The 19,888-nt window shown below is 38.3% G+C and overlaps 1 protein-coding gene across 1 annotated transcript in view; it reads right to left on the reverse strand.

Annotated features, from left to right (window-relative positions):
• stxbp5l (syntaxin binding protein 5-like) overlaps positions 1 to 19,888 on the reverse strand; it is a 132,812-nt gene that overhangs the window by 55,713 nt on the left and 57,211 nt on the right. Inside the window, exons 3-5 of the mRNA XM_035676870.1 lie at positions 17,096 to 17,177; positions 11,413 to 11,513; positions 2,595 to 2,729 (exon numbers count right to left, since the gene is read on the reverse strand). Of these exons, the coding sequence (XP_035532763.1) occupies positions 2,595 to 2,729; positions 11,413 to 11,513; positions 17,096 to 17,177 (318 nt within the window). The remainder of the gene's footprint in view (positions 1 to 2,594; positions 2,730 to 11,412; positions 11,514 to 17,095; positions 17,178 to 19,888) is intronic.

Genomic DNA, 19,888 nt, shown 5'->3' on the forward strand with positions numbered 1-19,888 from the left:
TTGTCCCATTATAGGCCAGATTACATTAAAGATCTAAATTCTGAAATGTCAGTAAATAGACAAATAGTAGTTTTCACCTCTCCCGATTTTGTTTTTGGCGGCTCCCTTGCATTAATCAGTTGGCCGATTGATGGTGACGATTATCTGGCATTTTGAGATAATCGCCATCGGGTGATGCCTGCGCTTGCAAGGCCAATGAACCAAAAATGTCTGCAGGCAACCTTGTCATTGTGGCTGCTGTGGAACCATGTTAGAGCTCCCCCTTGTGAGTTTTGGAAGTTTTGGATTATAGAATAATGCAGTTGAATGACATCACTTCTGACATACTGTACCCCGCTCTCTCTTAAATACTAGTCACATTCGGAAATCTACAACATAACCCCATGTATTGTTTTGTTTTAATAAATAATCAGACTTATAAGAACATGTTACTGGCTAACCAAGTATATTAGATTGTAATGTGCATGGAATGGAAATATACATTACTTTCCTTTGTTTTTATATCTGCATTTTATATGAGCCATCGGCCACCCTGCTCTCTTAATATTGATATCGACATCAGCCACTGAAAAACCAATATCGGTTAACCACTAATAATTGTTATTTGTTGATTGAGTAATTAAATATTTCTTATTTATGAGCAAAGTAGACATCCTAACACATTAAAACAAATTTCTTTCACACAGTTTTAGACCGAAAGAAGTTCTGACGTGATGCTAAAAAGAAGATTGAAAGTTCTCTGTTGACTCACACTGTGGTGAGGAATCAACAAACTAAATATCCTGTTAAAAATCACAACCACTGTCTCAGCCTCCGAGACTTTAGCAGTGATTGGCAGTCAGCCCTCCCACACATACACATCAGTGTTATGGCTGCTCACCATAGTGTGGGCTGTCACAAGGCAACAAGATGGCTTGGTATGAGAGTGACTTGTGACTGACACTGCAGCAGGGGACTTGTCAGGGTAACACCAGAAGAATGGCGCGTAGGTGGGTGTAACCAAGAGAAACAAACGGGCATACAATGCAACTGAGCACGATTTGTGTATTTAATGGCTGACATATGCAGCAGTTGTCAATCTGCAGCATATGTCAGCTACACAGTCAACTCGTGCAACCAACAAAAGTGCATGTCAACTAATTATTAAAGGCTGATAAGTAGTATTATGCCTAAATATTATATTACATTGTGGACACTTTCTTATGCTTACTGTATGCTTTCTGTGAACATTACCACAAAAGAAGGATAAAGCCTGTTGATGCACTGCAAGTGTGATGTTTTCTTTATAGTCGGTTAACACTGAAAATATTCAACTTAACTCATTTAGTGTTCTGCCAGTTGTTGCAAATGTGTTAGTTTTATCAAGTTCACTATCAAGTTTCGATTTTATTTATTTAATTTTCAAATACATCTTAATGACCATAGATCTGAGTCCAGTTTTCCTCATGAAAGTCCAAATGTCAGATGGCACATGGCTCAGTTTGCAATAGCAACAGCAACATAATGTTCAGAATAATTAAACAATACTGGCGCTCTGATGGGCAGACCACTGATTGCTGAAAGCAGCATTGATGATAACAATTCCCAATCACTGGGTCTATTTGCAGCCCTCTGTTTATCGTGTAGTCTTATTTATTGAACTATTCTTAACAATATTGTAGAAGTATTACAATTGAGAGGTATCACTATCTTGTTACTGCTGTTTACATCCCCCCAGATGCAAATTCAAAAGATGTACTGCAGAGTGTATATGTGTATGTATTTATGTGTATAGATAATAAGGCTCAAGCTAACAAGTAACAGCAATAACATATGAATACCCCTGAGAAATGGGCCCAACTTCACACAACAAAATCAATTCAACAACAACCCAATAATTTTGAATCCTATATGAAGTCCTAGATTTCACTGTGTGTGTGTGTCTGTGTGTGTGTGTGTCTTTGTGTGTGTGTAGGCTATTTGAAGTCGAGAAAGAGTGGCAGACAGGTTATTTTAGTAATGCTCATAAAATAACCATCCATGTATTCACCTAAAGTTTCACCTATAACACTGAAATCCATCTGTTGTTCAGTTCTTTTCATACAAAGAAACATATGATCACTGAAAAAATTCACTGTTAATATGGAAAAACTTCTCTGACTAGTTAATTCATGAACCTCTTGTTCAAACATAAAAGGCAACAAAATGGTAGTAAACTTTAACTTCTCAACTGTTCTAATTGTACGTTATGCGAGACCACTAACACAATTAACACTTATTCAATTGCAAATTCACAACTCTAGATTTACTTTCTTAATTAAACTCGACTCAATATTGTTGATTTAAGGTTAGCTTTCAAAGAGATCACTGCCCTTGAGACTTTGAAACGGCTTAAAAAACAATTAACTTGTGTCCTCTGTTGACAGATCCTTTTTTCCAAACCTTATTTTAGGGAACACAAAGTATTAAAAATCCATACAAGACCCACCAAATATTTGGCCATCAATTTACTGACCCTGACCCACTGGCATTCACACCAGTATCAGCACATTAAAATCATCACTGTCAGATAACCAATCCCAGATAACTGTTGTTTGTTAGAAGGGGCAACTTACAGTTCTATGGCCTTGTTCCACATGATGACGTATCCAGACAAAATGAAGGACTCGATGTTGACGATGTGTGTGTTTCCGCGCTCCGTCCCCACGTATAGCCATTTACTCTGAAAGGGAAGGTGGCAAAACGTGATCCTGGAGAACAAGAAACAAAGGAGGAAAGAGATAGAGTGTTAGAATATGAACAGTCACAAAGGGGGCTCTGCTTTCAAGGATTGTTATATCAAGTCTATGCAGTATGGTTCAACACTGTGTATTCTCACACTTTTGTACATATAAAGAGTATTGTGCATACTTCTGCTTTCAGACAAACAATGTGCATTTCAAACTGCTTATAATCATGACTATATGATTGTGTGAAGTGTAGTTTTCAGTGTGTACAGTATTTATTTGTATGCAATACTAAAAATGAAAGCTATTCTATTATTAAAATTATTAAAGAAAATGAAACATCAAGGTATTTTGTTGGAATAACATGTTTTCTATTTTAAAATATGACAGATATGCCTTTAAAAAAATCAATAATTGGGCATAATACAAACAAAACAATTGAAAATCATGGGGTAAGAGGCATTTGTTCAATAAAGCAACTGTTGGATAACAAATAAAGTGACTAAACTGCATTCTAGCCAAGTTGCCTGCTTAGCAATTAGCATTCTAAAACGTTCAATATGTACAGCACTGTCCATGGTACTTAAACTTAATAGACTATATACTATGTCACTGTCAGAACCACTGTTCAATAACTGTCCTTCATAGACGTCAAACCCTGACTCATTCACGGAAGTTATGGCATGACTCATTCTAATGACTGACTAACCCTTAATCAAGGTTTAATTTAGTGGTCGACAGGAAAGTGAAAATCTATTTTCATGAGCAATGCAGCACCTTCAATATAGATATTATTGCCTACATTTGCTCCACCTGCCCCACTCTCTGCTTCTCTCTTGTCAGAGAACTTTTGCACTTAGCCCAGTATAAATAGTTATTCAAAGAGCCCTTCAGCATTACTCTCAAAAATAGAAGGCTGAACTTTTTCTATGTTCTGTTTCATTAGTCCGAAAGCTGACATACTGACATGTGCACTACAGGCTAAACTGGTCCATCATGTCATACATATTCACAACTCAACAACTAGTACTACTAATACTAATACTAATTATTATTCCTGCACATTTTTTCCAATAGATTTCTGTGCCTTTTCCTTGGGTTTAAATTAATTTTCATAACCAGATTCTTTCTTTAACCATAAAAATTCATAACATATCAAGTTAATTTTATAAACTTTCTGCAGCCCAAATCAATGGTTTCAGAGGAAACTAACTAAAAACTGCAGAATATGTATTTAAGATTTTTGCTTTACAAAACATTTACAAATTTCACACACAGTGGAACAAAGTTAACTGCGCTGAGAATCAATCAACCTTATTACCCAGTACAAGTATCCAGAATACATAACTTGTTAAGACTTAAGACCTTTACACACAAGAGGCGTTTTATTGTAAAAATTATTTGCAGGTCAATGTAGTTTTTCGACCTTTTTTTTGTAATGAGTACTTTCACAGGAAGCCAATAATATGCAGCGCACAGACTGCTATGTGGGGTTTACCGATGGGGAACTGAAGCTGTTATATTCATCTGATCCCTTTAAAGTCTACAAAAACAGTAATTTTACCTCATACAACACTAGAGTTTCTGGTTTACCACTGCCTTGATTAGTTTCTTGGTCTTGTGTGACATTGGTGTTTTAACATATTAATACATCTTAACAGACTGAACCGGAGCCCCGGGACAGGCAGCTGAGATAACCCCGGTGAATGTGACCTGTCTGTCAGTGTGTTGTTTATGCAGTGTGATCTCCGGTAGCTCTGCAAGCTGCTGCCATTTTTTCACCAGTCCCTGTCTTCCCTAGTAAGTGTGTGTGGAATTAATTATTTATTTTAATGAGTCGCTAATTCCAATCACTGCCAGAATGATTAGTTTTGATGCAACATTTACACAGGTGAGCATTTGTGCCCTTTAATCGTCATGCCCCTGGTGTGTAAAGGCCTTTTTATGTCTAAAAAACTGGGTTTTTAGTCTGCGGAAAAAGACTGGCTGACGGCTGTGACTCTAGCCAGAACAGACAGGAGCCTTGACTGAGATGAATGACCAGAGTCTGATGGGACAGCTAAACATCTAGAGGCAGAGAAACACAATAGCTGGGCTGGGGGGTAGGGTTTGACCATGGCTTGGAGGTAGGGAACAGTTCCCTTCACTGCCAGCTATAGACTTCTGAACTGGATGTGAGCAGCAATGGGGAACCAGTGTAGTGTACAGAGAAGATGAGTGGTGTAAAGAAACCAAGAATTTTGCTTCAAGTATATTTTCTTTGGTTTTATGTGCATATTACAGTGATTGTGTGTGGAGTTTGAGCGCTGCCAAAACGCCAGTGACCTACACTCAATACTGTGTAGACACAGATGGAGTTCTAAAGCTGCTGCTGCTCATGCTGTGCCTGCTGTATAGACACACTGCTTCACTCACTACTTCTTAAACTTCTTCAGTTCACATCAGACCCCCACTGTCAACATGACAAATCTATGGCTGCCTCTCCCCTTGTCCAAATGCAAAATATATTTTCACATGATGACACATACACATACATACACTGATCAGCTATAACATTATGATCACTGACAGGTGAAATGAATAACACTGATTATCTTGTTATCATGGCACCTGTCAGTGGGTGGAATATATAAGACAGCAAGTAAACATTTTGTCCTCCAGTTGATGTGGTTAGAAGCCAGGAAAAATGGCAGCGTGAGGATTCTTGAGCGACTGGTTGATAAGGCAAATTGTGATGGCTGGGACAAATTGGGTTCAGTGGCAAGTCTCCAAAACTGCAGCTCAGTGTGGGTGTTCAGTCTGCAATGGTCAGGTACCTATCAAAAAGTGTCAAGGAAGGAAAAGTGGTGAACTGGCGACAGGGTCATGGACGGCCAAGGCTCACCAATGTGCCCAGGTGGTTATAATGTTATGCAGCACCATTGCTGATCGGTGTATGCCCATATATATAAAACTGTTCCAGCAAGAAAAGGTACTACAGTAGCCAATGACCATACCTGAGTGAGTACATGTCTGTTTTATAACATTGCCAGATTGGGAAAAAAATAGACAGGTCATGTTTTAAAGATGTTCATGAAACTATTTTCCATTACTTTTCCAAATCTTTTGGGATTTTACATTTTTCTAAAACTTTTCCAGGTTTTGAAAATGTAATTGTCAAAAATCCTAATAATTGCTTTTCGCAAATCAATAAATAATCATGAGACCCATACCCCTAAGGTATTTGTGTGAAAATAATTCTGATGTGATGCAAGGCTGCTTAAACCATTATTGCTCTGTCATTAGCATCTATCATTTTTATAATCATCTTAACCAGGGAAGAAAGATCAGCACACACTAAGCCCTACTATCCTCTATCCATGCTGATTACCTTTTAGAAGTGGGTAGATCATTGGGCTACAGCCCCACAGCCACCCACCCAGCAAGCGACAGGATTATTAGATAGAAGACAAATGAGATGGCAGACAATTCAATAAGGATTTTAGGGGCTTGGGGAGATGACAATATTCAAACTGGCAGGGGGGCAGAAGTGCTATACGAGCAACAGAGGATTATTCAGTCTACTGTCTTTTACAACATGCATTCAGCCTTAGCACTATAATTGACATATTTCTGTGCTGAAGGAAGCATCCTGATTGACCTTTGTGGATTATTAGGTCTAATTCTTTAACATAAAAACAACAGATGAGATCCAAACCTCTTCATTGACTTACTAGGCACAGAGGACATTGTGCAAATTATGTGTCACTGTGTAAAATGTTGATAGTTATTCATCTAAATTGTCATATTTCAAAGACTTTATCTGCAGTAACCCAAGTGAGTCAGAAGATTCTCCCAGTGAAAAAATATCAAATAAAATGAGGCCTATTTAGAAAAGCCTCTTAGCACTGATTACCTCCATTATGAGCTGACCATTTACATAAAAATGTCACAGGCAGGATCAAATAAAAGACAAAGTTTTAAGGGGGAAAAAATCAATTGAAGAAAAAATGAGAAGATGATGAATGGGATGAAGAATAACAAGGCAAGTAGTGATGAATACAGATCCAGAGGACAATTTGGAGAAAGTCGAAGGCATGACTCCATACAATCTACCAGGCACCATCAACTAAGTATCAACTTTAGTATCAACCAAAGAGAACAGGAAGCGCTGTGGCTGCCAGCTGACCTGCCACTGTGAGACCAACTGAGGAGCAAATACAATTAATTAAGTAAAAAGATGTACAGATTAATTGAATTCGTAACATCATCTAGGGAATTGGTGACCTTGCCATCTGCTTAACTGCTTAAGGAATTCTACAACGACTCCATATATCATATATCAGCAAAGAACAATCCTGTTGGATAACTTCAAATCACAGATGATCACATTAGCACAAATGGCTCTTTTTACTGTGCAAAAACTATTGCAAGTGTCCAATGTCTCATGTAGTGTTGTGTGCATTTTGTTTGGACTGAAAGTCTTCAAACTCTTTTTAACAGCAGCATGAGTCGAGGAGGGGTGGCACGCACGAGATGCTGACTGACAGTTATCACAAAACAATTCTCTCCACTGTTTCCAGTGATTCATACATTATTCTTAGGGGATTCTGTGGGGGTGTTAGGGTGCTAATTATCAGAGGTTCAGCTTAGAGACACAGAGCTAAATGGCAAGTCACTGCCCAGCCACTGACGGATGACTCATAATGCCCTTTTTCTACTTTTATCTTAGAGCATGATTCACTGCTCTGCTGTTGAGAACGAGTGGTTGTGCTTCCTACCTCATCGCACTACAAGACAGGTGGAGAGCTACTGAAAGAGGGTTTGATACAAAGCATTTTTCCTAACCTTCACCTCTGTGTGTTTGTGTGGGCATGTACACCACACAGTGATACAGGTAAAGCTGCTAGGCTATGAATTTAAAATATGAAATATGTGATATGGGCAGTTTTACATTGACAAGCATGAGATGATTTCATAAATGATTAATGTAATGAGGTTGCTGCAACAGCAAAAATAATATGATTAATCAGGGAAAAGCACATCAATAGAATATTAAAAAGAGAATTACAGTAAATGAATAAAATATAGCGAGCCACCAAATAAATTGATTGACTGTAAATGTAGCCAACAATGGCTTATGAAGATACTTCCACTGTATTAATACAATTATAGATTGTATTTCATTGTAACTTTGGTTCAAAAATCTATACAAATAGAGGTTATTACTATTATCATTGTTATCAATACTACCTGTGTGTGTTTACAACAGTGGTAGCCACCCTCTCTTTCTTTGACAGCATGACTGGCATCCTGTTTACAGCAGTTGGTGCCTGTTTCTGTCTGAAAGTATCTTTAGGGTTTTTAGACAACATGATTTCTAAGTTTAAAAGTCATTAAAATTTTGATATAGGTTTGATAAAAAAATCTTGAAATATGTCTATTGTTCTCACATACACTACTAATGACTTGAAACCTGTCACTGCATTAACAAGACACCAAGTTCTTTCCTTAACAACTTGCAGACAGTACATGGATTTAACAAACTCCTCTGGCCCATTATCCTTTAAGTCTCTGTTGCATTGTGAAAGTGCCACTGGTCGAGATTTATGTGCTTTTTCATGGTAGGATTGAGATTCTGTCTTGGGGAGAAAGCTTATTTCTCTCTTGTGATAGAAAGTTTCAGTAGAGAGAAAAATATCCTGTGACTCAGCTGAAGTCCTTGACTTGTAATTGTGACCGGGCTGAGTTTGCTATTACATGTGCTCATCAAAAGCAACACTTGATCTGACACCGTGACCCTGCATTTCTATTGACATAGAAAGTTTGTGGTAAAAATAAATAAATAATCTGCTTTTTGAAAGCATAATAAAATTTCATCACATTCAGAGGGAATACAGTCATACTGTATTCATTAAATGTCCTTGCCCATGACACATGTGCCACGTGGTGGAAATCAAGTTTTAGTTAGAAAGAATAGTTTTTTCTTGCAGAAAGACAGAAAATATCTCCTGTTATAGGAGTTATATAAGTTCAACTTGAATATGAAGAACTTGAAAATTTTCACAAAGTCTAGTATATTCTGTATAGTAGAATAGGAAAAGGAAAATGGGAATAATTTTGATTTATAAGCATAAAGTTAATGGAATAATTATTTGTTTCATTTTTTCCGATTTCTGTCAGCAAGTTAAAGCTTTCTTTGTCAACTTTTGAAGTCTTGAAAAACTGGCTGTAACGGTAAGTCAGAAGACTCTTCCTTTGTTTAGCATAACACTCACCAAATATTTGAATGTTACTGCTAATGGATAATACCATTCTCTAATACTGTTTTGCTTTGTGTGTAATGGCTGCTCAACACGTAATAGAAATCTGCTGGTATGAAATGTGTAATGAGCAAAATGTTAAAAATTCAGAGGTGAGCAATGTCTATTCATCATTCATGTGAATTTTATGTCTTGAAAGCAGACAAAGCCTTGGGAATCTAGGCTTGACAATATTGCACCACTGTGCAGTGAAACAAAAACACACAGATACACACAATCAGCTGTTCAAGGATGAATTTGCTGAACTCAAGGATGAACTTGCTGAACCCCCAGCCAACTGGCTTTGATATTATAAACAGCATCTGAGCATGCCTGGTATGACAAAGAAGCAAGTCGGAGAGCCCTACCTAGAACTAGGGCAGGTACAATGCACACATTTCTATTTACACACCCCTGCCACGACACAGTAGAAACAACAAAACCCCAATGAATGCTGACCAGACTGAAGTGGGTATTTACTTCCTTATCTACACACTCTTGAATTTCCCTCATAAATAAAGTATCTATCTATCTATCCTATCTATCTTATCTATCTATCTATCTATCTATCTATCTATTCTATCTATCTATTAATCTATCTATCTATCTATCTATCTTATCTATCTATCTATCTATCTATCCTAGTGTGGACTGTGTATGTGCTAAACAACTGCAGTGGACACCCCCAGATTATAAGACCTGTTTCTGGCTGAATATTGCGCCATTTAGGACAACCAAATATTTCGAGACATTTCTGTGTATGGCCAGATCCCCATAAGTTTTGTCAGGGAAGAAAAAAGAAAAACAGTTTCCAAATGCAAGCATTAGCACCAAGAGGCCATTGTTTGCTAATAAAGTATAATGGTGGAGAGAAGAAATCTATGCTCTGTAAAAGCAAAGAGCCAAGCTCTTGCTTACCACCTCATCCCACAGACTACTCTTCTATAGAAGAAGAGATGGACAGGGAGTGACAGCTGACTGACTTAAAGAAGCAGCTTGCTGAGGGTGTGGCACTACCTCCTCACCCTGTGGATGACATGTGACATGGAAAACCAGAGAGAGAGATAGACAAGGAAGACAATGTGTCTGCTTTAAGAAAGGGGAGTTGGAAGTTGGAGGGGGCTGCAGAAAAAATAAGGACCTTTCAAATTTCAGTCCAAGAAACGAAATGAGCAACAAAGAGGGAATAATCCCTCTAGCAAACAAACTGAGTGTCTGCCAGTCAGTCAGCCAGAATTCTGCAGTGGTCATGTTTTTCCCAGCCCATTGAGCACTCGTGTACCATTGCTTCAAATGGGATCACAGGTAGGGCCTTAGCTGTCAGGCAAAAGCAACATAGCAGCAACAATCTCTTCTCTGACCTCAGGGACCCTTGAGTGGTGTCAGATATGGAAGCACCAGAGAGGCTGTCGCAGTGAGGGGGAGCTCCAAGACAGGACTTCTGTGGCTTACTGCTAGAGGACAGTCAGCCACATCTGCACAACCCCAAAATAAAATGTGAACTATGACATTGCTCCTAGCATTCCAAACACATTTGCAGATGTTGTTCATTTGACTTATAATTATAACAAATAAATACAACTTATATATATTCATGCCCAGGCTGACTGGGCTGGGCTGCCATAAGCAATGTCTTGTTAAAATATTCCACCAGCTCTGTTTGCTGCTGCCAGTTTGTAGTCACCATGTGAAAACAGGCATTTCAAAGGTTTAGTTGGCAACATGTCAAAGGAGATGGATTCAGCTGCCTAATAGCCACTGGGAAGTCAACTCTCACAGCCTGTAGTGAAGTTAGTGGGGGGTGTCTCATGAGGCTGAAGGGGTCACCAGCTGAGACAGAAGAGAGAACATCAAGCCAAGGGATCCTCTCTTCCTCAGGTTTATCAAACAGGGTGAAAAAAGATCAGAGGCTGGACAGAGGAGCTGGCCTTGTCCTGTCAACACTCTGCTTCATCGTCTTCCAGATTGAATTGATTAAATGTGTCTTCCTGTTGGAAAACACTGGCCGCTCCCGATACTGCAGCTAAGAGATGGACGGATGCATATGCTGGGCGGTCTGGGATATGGTGAGTAGGAGTCTTCCTGGAGCACAGAAGGCACTGCATAGTGGCATTGGTAATCTCTGAAAAAGCTCTACAAGTAATACATTTGTTAAACAATGGATATCTCTTTTGGATCCCAGAGGTGTCAAGATGTTACTGGATACAAAGATAACTGGATACAAAATACAGCACTATGGCCAATACTGTGTATAGGGCTAGTTGGTGGTGGTTTTGGGAAGCTCTTCACGGACTGCTTGTGTAAAATAGTATATTCTGACCAGGGACAGTCACATCCATCTTTTACTGGAGCAGGGTGTGTAAGGTATGTAAAGTGTGTATCTGTGTGTGCATGTGTGTGTTTTATCAAGTGGACTTTATGCTTACCTCTCTCTGTTGAATTTGAGCGAATGCAGGACAGCCGGCCGCCTCTGACGGAGATTCCACAAATGTAGCGTGTCATCTGCACAGGCAGTGACCAGCGCCCCCTAGAAGCCAAAAAAGAAATATCAGTACTGAATCATTATGGGGAAATCCAGTCTGACTGTGAGCACAAAAGGCAAAAACACAGTAGATTTCAGTTGTATGGCACCCAAGACATACCGAAGGGTTGAAGATACAAACGTAACATGAAGTACAGTGTCTCTCATGTACACATGTAGGAGCTAAAATAGCTGAAATAGTAGAGGAAGAATGCACTCTCTAAAATAAGGAGGCTTAGAAAATGTTGTTGTGATTTTCTTTTTGTGAATCAATTTTTTCCTCAACTTACCTTATCTATATTTTATTGATTTTGTTTATCTCCCAGAATGCCCTTTGACAGCTAACGGAGAATCTGCCAAACTGTGCCTGTGCACCACATTCTTGTAGTTGGAATATATAGGTGCAGAAACCAAAAGGCAACAGCCAGAAATGTTTACTGCTGAGGAAAATTGAGAGTTGCTGATTTCCTTAAGCGGTGGTGCATTTGTTTCTTCTGTATGGCAAGAAGACTACCAATGCATGTAAACTGTCTCCTAAAAATTGTGCTTTTGTGTTAAACTACTATATAATACCAGACATTATTACATACTTTAATATATTTAAATATATATTAAAATATATTTTAATCGGTGACAATTTTAGACAAATGTTCCACTTGTAATATGTTGAAACATTGTTTGTCCTGTGTCCACCTTGGCTCTGTACTAAATCACACAGACATTGGATGGAAACTGTGAGAGGAAAATTACAAATTATTTTCAAATGATGTCAGCTGGTATCGGCCCTAGCTCTGAGGATTGTAATTACAGTAAAATTCCCAGTGTGGCTTGGCTACCAGGGCGTCACTCTATAGACTGGAGCCCAGGGAGAATTAGCTTTAGATTACAAACGTAATCATGGGATTAAAGGCGGCAAGTGCAAGAGAGGATGAAAAAAATGCTTCCCACTGATTTCCATACTGGTTAATATGTTCCCCACACTCACAGAATCTCTCGCATAGCAGAAATATTAGTTGCATCAACTTTCAGTTATTTTAAGGTAAATTAAAAAAAAAGCAAGAGTAATTATGATACTGGATGCACATATTAATCCTGTATATCAAATTGGGCACCACCAAGAACACAAACACACTGATCAATGTCAGTATTGTCTGAAGTTGTTCAAAAACTAGCCATACATTTTACAATAAAAAAAAAATCAGACAAATAAAATGATTGAGCATTCTCTGGCAAAAACTCTTCATCTGTGACTAATTCCCTAAACCCCACCCCCATCCAATTTTGAAATGAATGACCTAAACTTTTCATTGCCACCTGTGAGTCTTACATCTCACTTAAAAACATGACTTCACAAAAGCCAGTTTACAAAGAGAGCAATGGCTTTGTATGAGACAAATCATGTATCTTCCTGAATTTATCTAACAGGAAAGAAAGATTTAATGAACAACATAATTATTTGAGCATTTTCCTCCTACTGGCTCTGATGTTATTTGGCGCCCCGCTCTCAATAATAAAAAGGGGTATGCTGCTGCTGTGATGGGGGGTGTGTTGATGATTAACTGGCACTTTCAGAAAATTTTAGTCGGATGCAATATTTGATTTATTTTCCTTTTTTGATGTCATTCCATACGAAGATTAATTTTTGGGGGATTTTTATTGTGTCTCTTGAATGCTCCACTTCCCCCAGATCCTCAAATTAGTATAATTTTATCTGACTTGGAGATGACAATGACTTTAAGAACAATAATTGACTTGGATAATATATTAATATAATTTGCCTTCATCTTATTGTCATCACCTAAAGAAGTGAGACGAGGAGTAGCAGTAGCTAATGGAGAAATCATACCAGACAGAAAAAAATCACAACGTGAGAGGCAGACATGGTGAGAGCTGGGTCCACAACCCCAATATGGTATAATTACCTTAATGCCTCGATGGCAACGACAGGGAAGGTGACTGGGGCAAGGTACAGCATGGGTAAAATTAAAATCAGCAAAGAAGAGAGATAATTGCACTATAAAAACATCTAGAAAATGGCTTTGGATGTATTTATGTGTATTTATAAAATAGGATTAGTGGTCTGGTAAACTGATTCTCTGCAGTTTATACTAGACTATACTAGAATTATTGCTCAACAGCTGTATGCCTCCACCATCCAGTCAAGTTGCAGTTTACGTCGATGTCTGTCCAGACTCATAATGACTTTGAAGGAATTAGATAAAATGTATAAAGAGTATTTTTGGGCTAAATGGAAGTTTTAACTCAATTGATGGTACATATGTATGATTTTAGTAATTTAATGAAGGATTGTCATATGTATTGGCTAAACAGGTACTGTTTATTGTGGATGGATGATTAGATGGATTCTTAATCAATATTCACGGACATACAGAGGACCATCTCTTTGGAACAATCTACCTCTATAACTACAGTTAATATCTGCCTTCTTCATTTTTATATGCATGTATAATGCTCACCTGGTAAAATAATTGTAAATTTCTATTAATTTTGTATTTCAACTTAAATGATATATTCCAATTAACGTTTTTATCTGTTTTTCTCTTTTTAAAATATGATTGTATTTATTAAGGGGAGGTATCTTCCTGCCCTCTAAATCCTACACACTGGTTCTTTAATATTGCAAACAAAGAGTGAACATTTTTATTTTTAAGATAATTTGTGTACTTCTGTATAAAAATTGGGGATCAATGGGAATCTGGGAACTGTCTATAGCACTGACAAAACACTTTGCATCAGAGGATCTATTATTGGTTAATTAATCAATATGAAAGTCAGTGTGTGGCCTGATACGAAGCCAATTCTGTCTTGGAAGAGAACCCCGGGGTGTTACATGAATTTGTTTAGTCCTTCTCCTCTCTACCTCTCTGCACATAGAGAAAATGGGATTTAACACTGAATAGTTTCTCTACAAAAATGAATAATACTGGAAAATGTTTACAGTGTCTGTTTCCAGATCTTTTAGGAAAAGGGTCTTTATCAATAATATCTTATAACCTAAATACAAAGTAACAGAGCACAAACTGCTTGGAAAACATAATTTGCCCCCTTCATTAATGTTAAAACAGTAATCTCATATTCTTTTAGATGTTTGTCAGTGTAGTCTGAAGGATGTGCTAAAAAATCAACTCTCTGAAGCATACTTTTTTAAAATTAATTTCAGGAATTATATTTACCATATATACAAGATTATATGTTGTGTCTTTTAGAAATAAACATCTTAACAATGCTCCTGCAGACCGATAAAACAATCCTTTTCACCTTTTCCTTCCCTAAGACTCCCCCCTCTACAACCCACCATCCAACCTCATCTGACGCAAACAGCAGCCCCATTAGCCTCTTTATATGTATTATTCATCAAGCAAAATAATGAATTCCAAATAGGCAAACAAACACTTTAATTAGTCTATTCATACCCTCCACTGACACAGTGACAGGAAAAAAAAAATAAAATAGCGAGAGAGAGAGAGAGAGAGAGGCTCATGAGAATGATATAGTATGAGATTATGACAACATAATAAAATGGCTGACAACTAGATGTGTTGAATTGTGTGCCTTCTGTGTGATATAAAGAAGACAGATACCCTTAATACATACGCTAGCTCATTCACTGCTACCTTCAAGAAGTGGCTCTTTTGTGGGTTCATATTTCTAATAGGAACAAGTCATTACACCTCACTGAATGTCAAGAGGTTGGTCTGAATATTCAAGTCAACCATTACCAGGGCGGCCGACAGCCCACACACCTAATCTAAGAGAGGGCGTTGACGTACAGCACTGCTATTAGTCACTCTGCCAAACAACGAGAAGACCTACAGCGGTTACTGCAAGTGTTCGTTAATGTAAGAGGAACCATGTGTATGCGAACATGTAGCACGCACACACACAAAGTCACTCTAACACGCACGCTTTTATAAAACCACAAATTAAACAGGACACACTTGAACCGAGATACTGTTGTGGTATGCATGCTCACAACCAGATATACACTGTGAAGATACTCTTACACTAACATTTGGGCAATTACACACATACTTAGACCCCCCCAACACACACAATCACATACAAACACACACACACACACACACACACACACACACTCATACGCACAAACAAAGTCAATACCTGTCACACTAACACTCGCACACCCCTCTTCAAACCCATCCACCTCCATTTGCCTCAGACACATCACAAGTAGGCCAGTGAGTGATGGAGAAGTGGGCTGAGAGAGCCAGTGGGCTTAAACAGAAAAAGAGTGGGGGAAGAAAAAAAGCAGAGAGAGGCAGGAAGAGCACATAGATTACAGCAGAATAAAGGAGAAACAAGAAAGAGAAACACAGCTTGGTGTTCCAGACCCGTGCGGCTTGGCTTATGCTCTTTAGAGGGTCCTTTTTTTCTAATACACCTACAGTACTTTGTTAGTAAACAAGCATCAATGCGCAGAGCACTGGCAAAGCTGCTGTTTAAGTCTTAGAAATCAACTACTTGATGCAGAGTACTGCTATGTGTCAGCCCACACATTACTGGTCTATCAGTAGAAAAAGCAGGAGTGAGAGAAAATGGTTTTTAAAGGTTATGAGGAAAAAAGTCTGTGTCCTTCAATAATGATCATAATTACCAATAGTTCATTATATAGTGTTTTAGCTCCTGCCATTCTCTATCAAAAGAAATGTGTTTGAGTACTGGTACATTAGCCTATCCACATGGAACAACTGAGAGTTAATAAATGAGACCAACAAGGCTGGAATGAAATTGAACTAATCATTCGTGCAATGATTCCAATCAACTCATTTTCAAGATTATAGTTTTCTGATCTACACAGTTTATTTTCCCACACTCAAAGGGTTTTCCAACAGGTGACCTGAAATATTGTTTTCAGTGATCTTGTTTTGTGGCCAATGCAACTCACTCACATTTTTAGATTCACCAATGAAACAGGTTTTAATAATTTTCTGTTTAATTCACTTATGTACATTGTTGGGCACAAAGGAGAAAAAGTCTGCATACAAATATTTATTTGGAGCCCATCAGTGTGTAGACTTTTTCTTCTTTGTGCTCTGCAGTGATACTTTTTGTCCTACAGCTGAATATTTTTGCCTAAATGTGCACTAATGTGGTTCCTCGCCTTATTTACATTGTTCAAATTCTAACACAGACCAGAAATAATTGCCACAATGCCAATCTGAGAAAAGAGCTTTATGTAAAACGGCACCTATTACATCACTCTAGAAAGTCCCGTCAGTTTTATAAGAGATGCTGTTTATGTTCCCATTTTGGTCCAATGAATTGTCATCAGTAGAAAAGGTATCTTTATTCATCTCCACTGTCAGCCAGACAGGCCATATTGCATTGCATAACATAGCTCTTCCTTTGAATAAACAGCATCAAACCACAACAACAACAAATAATAAATATAAAAAAAACCCAGGCGATCTAAAAATTAAGAAATTAGGGCCCGCAGTGAGAAGACATTTGGAGTGGACAGGTTCCTGTGGCTATGATGAGGACTTCAGGCAAGTATGACAACAGCAGCTTTAAATATTACTGCTTCGTTATGGAGTCTGGCTTACCTCATTGATGAGGAACTGCAGTTGAAGAACAGCTGCTCCGCTCTCATGCTGACAGTAGCAATCCACCCCGGGTCGTCCCAGTCTGATCACATCACAAAGTCAAGGAAGTGTACAGACAACAGCACAATGTAGGAAAAATCAGTACATGTTTATGTGTCAGTGATTGTGGTGGGAAGGACAAGAAAGACAGCAATCACAATTCATTTACACTGTGAAGCATACACTGCATTTTAATCGTTGCCTCTGTCCGTTCTGTGTTCAGCTCATCAAAAAAAAAAAAAGAAATAGCACAGAAAGCTACCGGCGACTTGTGCCACTGGCCCCATATAAGCAGACAGGTGGTGCAAAGTCCAATCCGGTTATAAAGGATGACTGGATTTGGAAAAAAAAGTGTATTGTGATGCTTGATGATTGCTGACACACCCCCTACTGTGCCTTTCCTCCCACCTCGGGGAAGTCAAGTTCAAAGCAAAACATCCGTGCAAGAACAGGTGAAGAGCAAATCCTGTGGGCGCCTGGCTTTGTTCCTCACTGGTGCAATGGCTCGGCTCTGTGTTGTCACAAAAAGGATTTCAGAAAGTGCCAGTCGTCAGAAATAGCTGTCTTTCAAATCGCCAAATGTGAATATTCGGCCTTTTAATTTTATTCAGTTTATACTGTGATGCTCTGTTTGCAGAGGTGTTTCTGTTTTGTCTACCTTATTTATGTAATCGACTAAATATTAGAAATACCTCTTAGTGTAACGCAGTAAAAAACACCACAATCTACAACCTACCAAAGTGATCATCAGTTGAATGGTAGCCATCTGGTAGCTGGTCGTGTTTACAAGAGCAGAGAGGCTCCAACAGGTTTGCTAGAGGGCAAGCAAGCACCGTAAGTAAAGTTAATTTATATTACCTTTCCATAGCAAGCATCACATAGTGCTTCACAAGTCAATACAAACAGAGCACAAAACCAATACACCAGGTCAATGCATACAGTACAACATCAGAGAAGACATGTCTGTGCTTTCAATTCAGCTGGGTTGTGTTATCCACTGAACACACCTTTAGGCCAAACCTCAACAAATGAGAAAAGAGAAAATGAAAATTGTGTTCCCACTAATTGTCAAACATCACACTCTCAAAATCTTATAGATGGCAGTTTAAACATTGGTGATTTTGTTATTACATCATGCCCTGCAGTGTTCCTTCCTTAGTTTCCCATATGTGTGGTAAGCAACACAGCCTAACATTATACGCAAGCTCAAGAACACTGTATTTACTGAATGTGTACAGAGATAACCTTGTGATCAGCCAATAAAGCTGCGTGCAGTCTGGTTGGAAAACAGGTATGGTTACCAGAGGAACAAGCACATCCTTCAAAGCAGGTGGAAATCAGCAGGAGGGGGAAGTGATACAACATGAAAACAGAGCCAGATGGATCAGGTACAGGAGCAGTTATTTAATCACTGTAGGTTGTTCAGAATCCACAATGTTGGCAGCATTGCTTGAAGAACAACATTCTCTTTATTGCAGGCCGTGCAATACAGAAAATGTGTCTCAAAAATCCATTAGCATCCTTTTGTGGGTACACCTAAGCCACCTTATTTAGACATTTCAGTCATGGTGCTATGGCAGTCAGTATGCACTAAATGGAAATGGATACCACTGTATAAAAGTGCCATATTTGTTATTCTTCTAAAGCACATTATTATATAGTTAAACAGTAAAAAGCAGTGAGTCAAGCAGTTCTCAGTACCTAATTTCATGTACTAGCTTTTATGTTGCCTCTTATGATTGCATGTGCATATGAAGGTAGTAGTGTTCCAATACTAAACTTCCCACCTCACAAACATCTCAGGGTAAGGTGATTGTGTAACAGTTATGAACCACAATCAAATAGTTCTTCAGTTTTCTGACAGTGCAGAAAAATAACATTTGTCAGTGAGAACAACATGTGTGTTCAGCTTTAATGAAACACAACATGAGAGCAGCCTCATGGAGAGTAAAGAACAAAGACTGAACCTGCTGCAAATAGCCCGGGCCGGGAGAGGAGGACATAAATAAAAAAGACAGTGATTTGTTTTAAATCTGTAAATATCTTACTGTAAGTCAAATGTACACACAACTCATTAATGCGAAATGCATAATTACTGAATGCTTAACACATAAAGCTTTTGATTCCACCTAAACAACACTAGCTGACTTCAGTCATGTAATTTTTCATACAAAAGATATGCTAGAGGACTCAATCAGAAATACAACAGATTGATAGTATGCAGAGTGAGCACATCTCATTTCAGTTTCACATTGTACTCTGGAACCAACAGGGCAGAAACATCCAGACAGTCTTGGTAGACTGACTTATCACATCTACAGCAACAGCAGCCAAGGTCTCTGATATGGTGATTCGTTGAACCAGGCAGCAGATCTCAGGTGCACTGGGGAGGAAAGACTCAGACAGTCCGCGATTCAAAATGCTGCTTATGACCCTAGGAAAAGTTTGGTTTTAATGTTGTTTGCAAAGTAATTCTTAACTTTTGTATGCAATGAGTATATTCTTTATGGCTGCACTTTTATGGTGCATTTCAGGTCAGCTCTAAATTACATGTCCAATAAACAAACAACACTTTATTCACTGCAAGCAACACTTATATGGAGATCTAATATTGTATGTGGTTACAGATTCTATATTTACAATGTACATTATTACATAACAATAATTTGCAAACCTGAAAGTAAGCTGAAGTGATTTGGTAATCATGAATACTTTATAATACACGAAAAAACTAGATATTGGCATGTACTGTAA

Source organism: Morone saxatilis, unplaced genomic scaffold (assembly GCF_004916995.1).
Source record: "Morone saxatilis isolate NCDOM2014 unplaced genomic scaffold, NCSU_SB_2.0 Contig5, whole genome shotgun sequence".
NCBI lineage: Eukaryota > Metazoa > Chordata > Actinopteri > Moronidae > Morone > Morone saxatilis.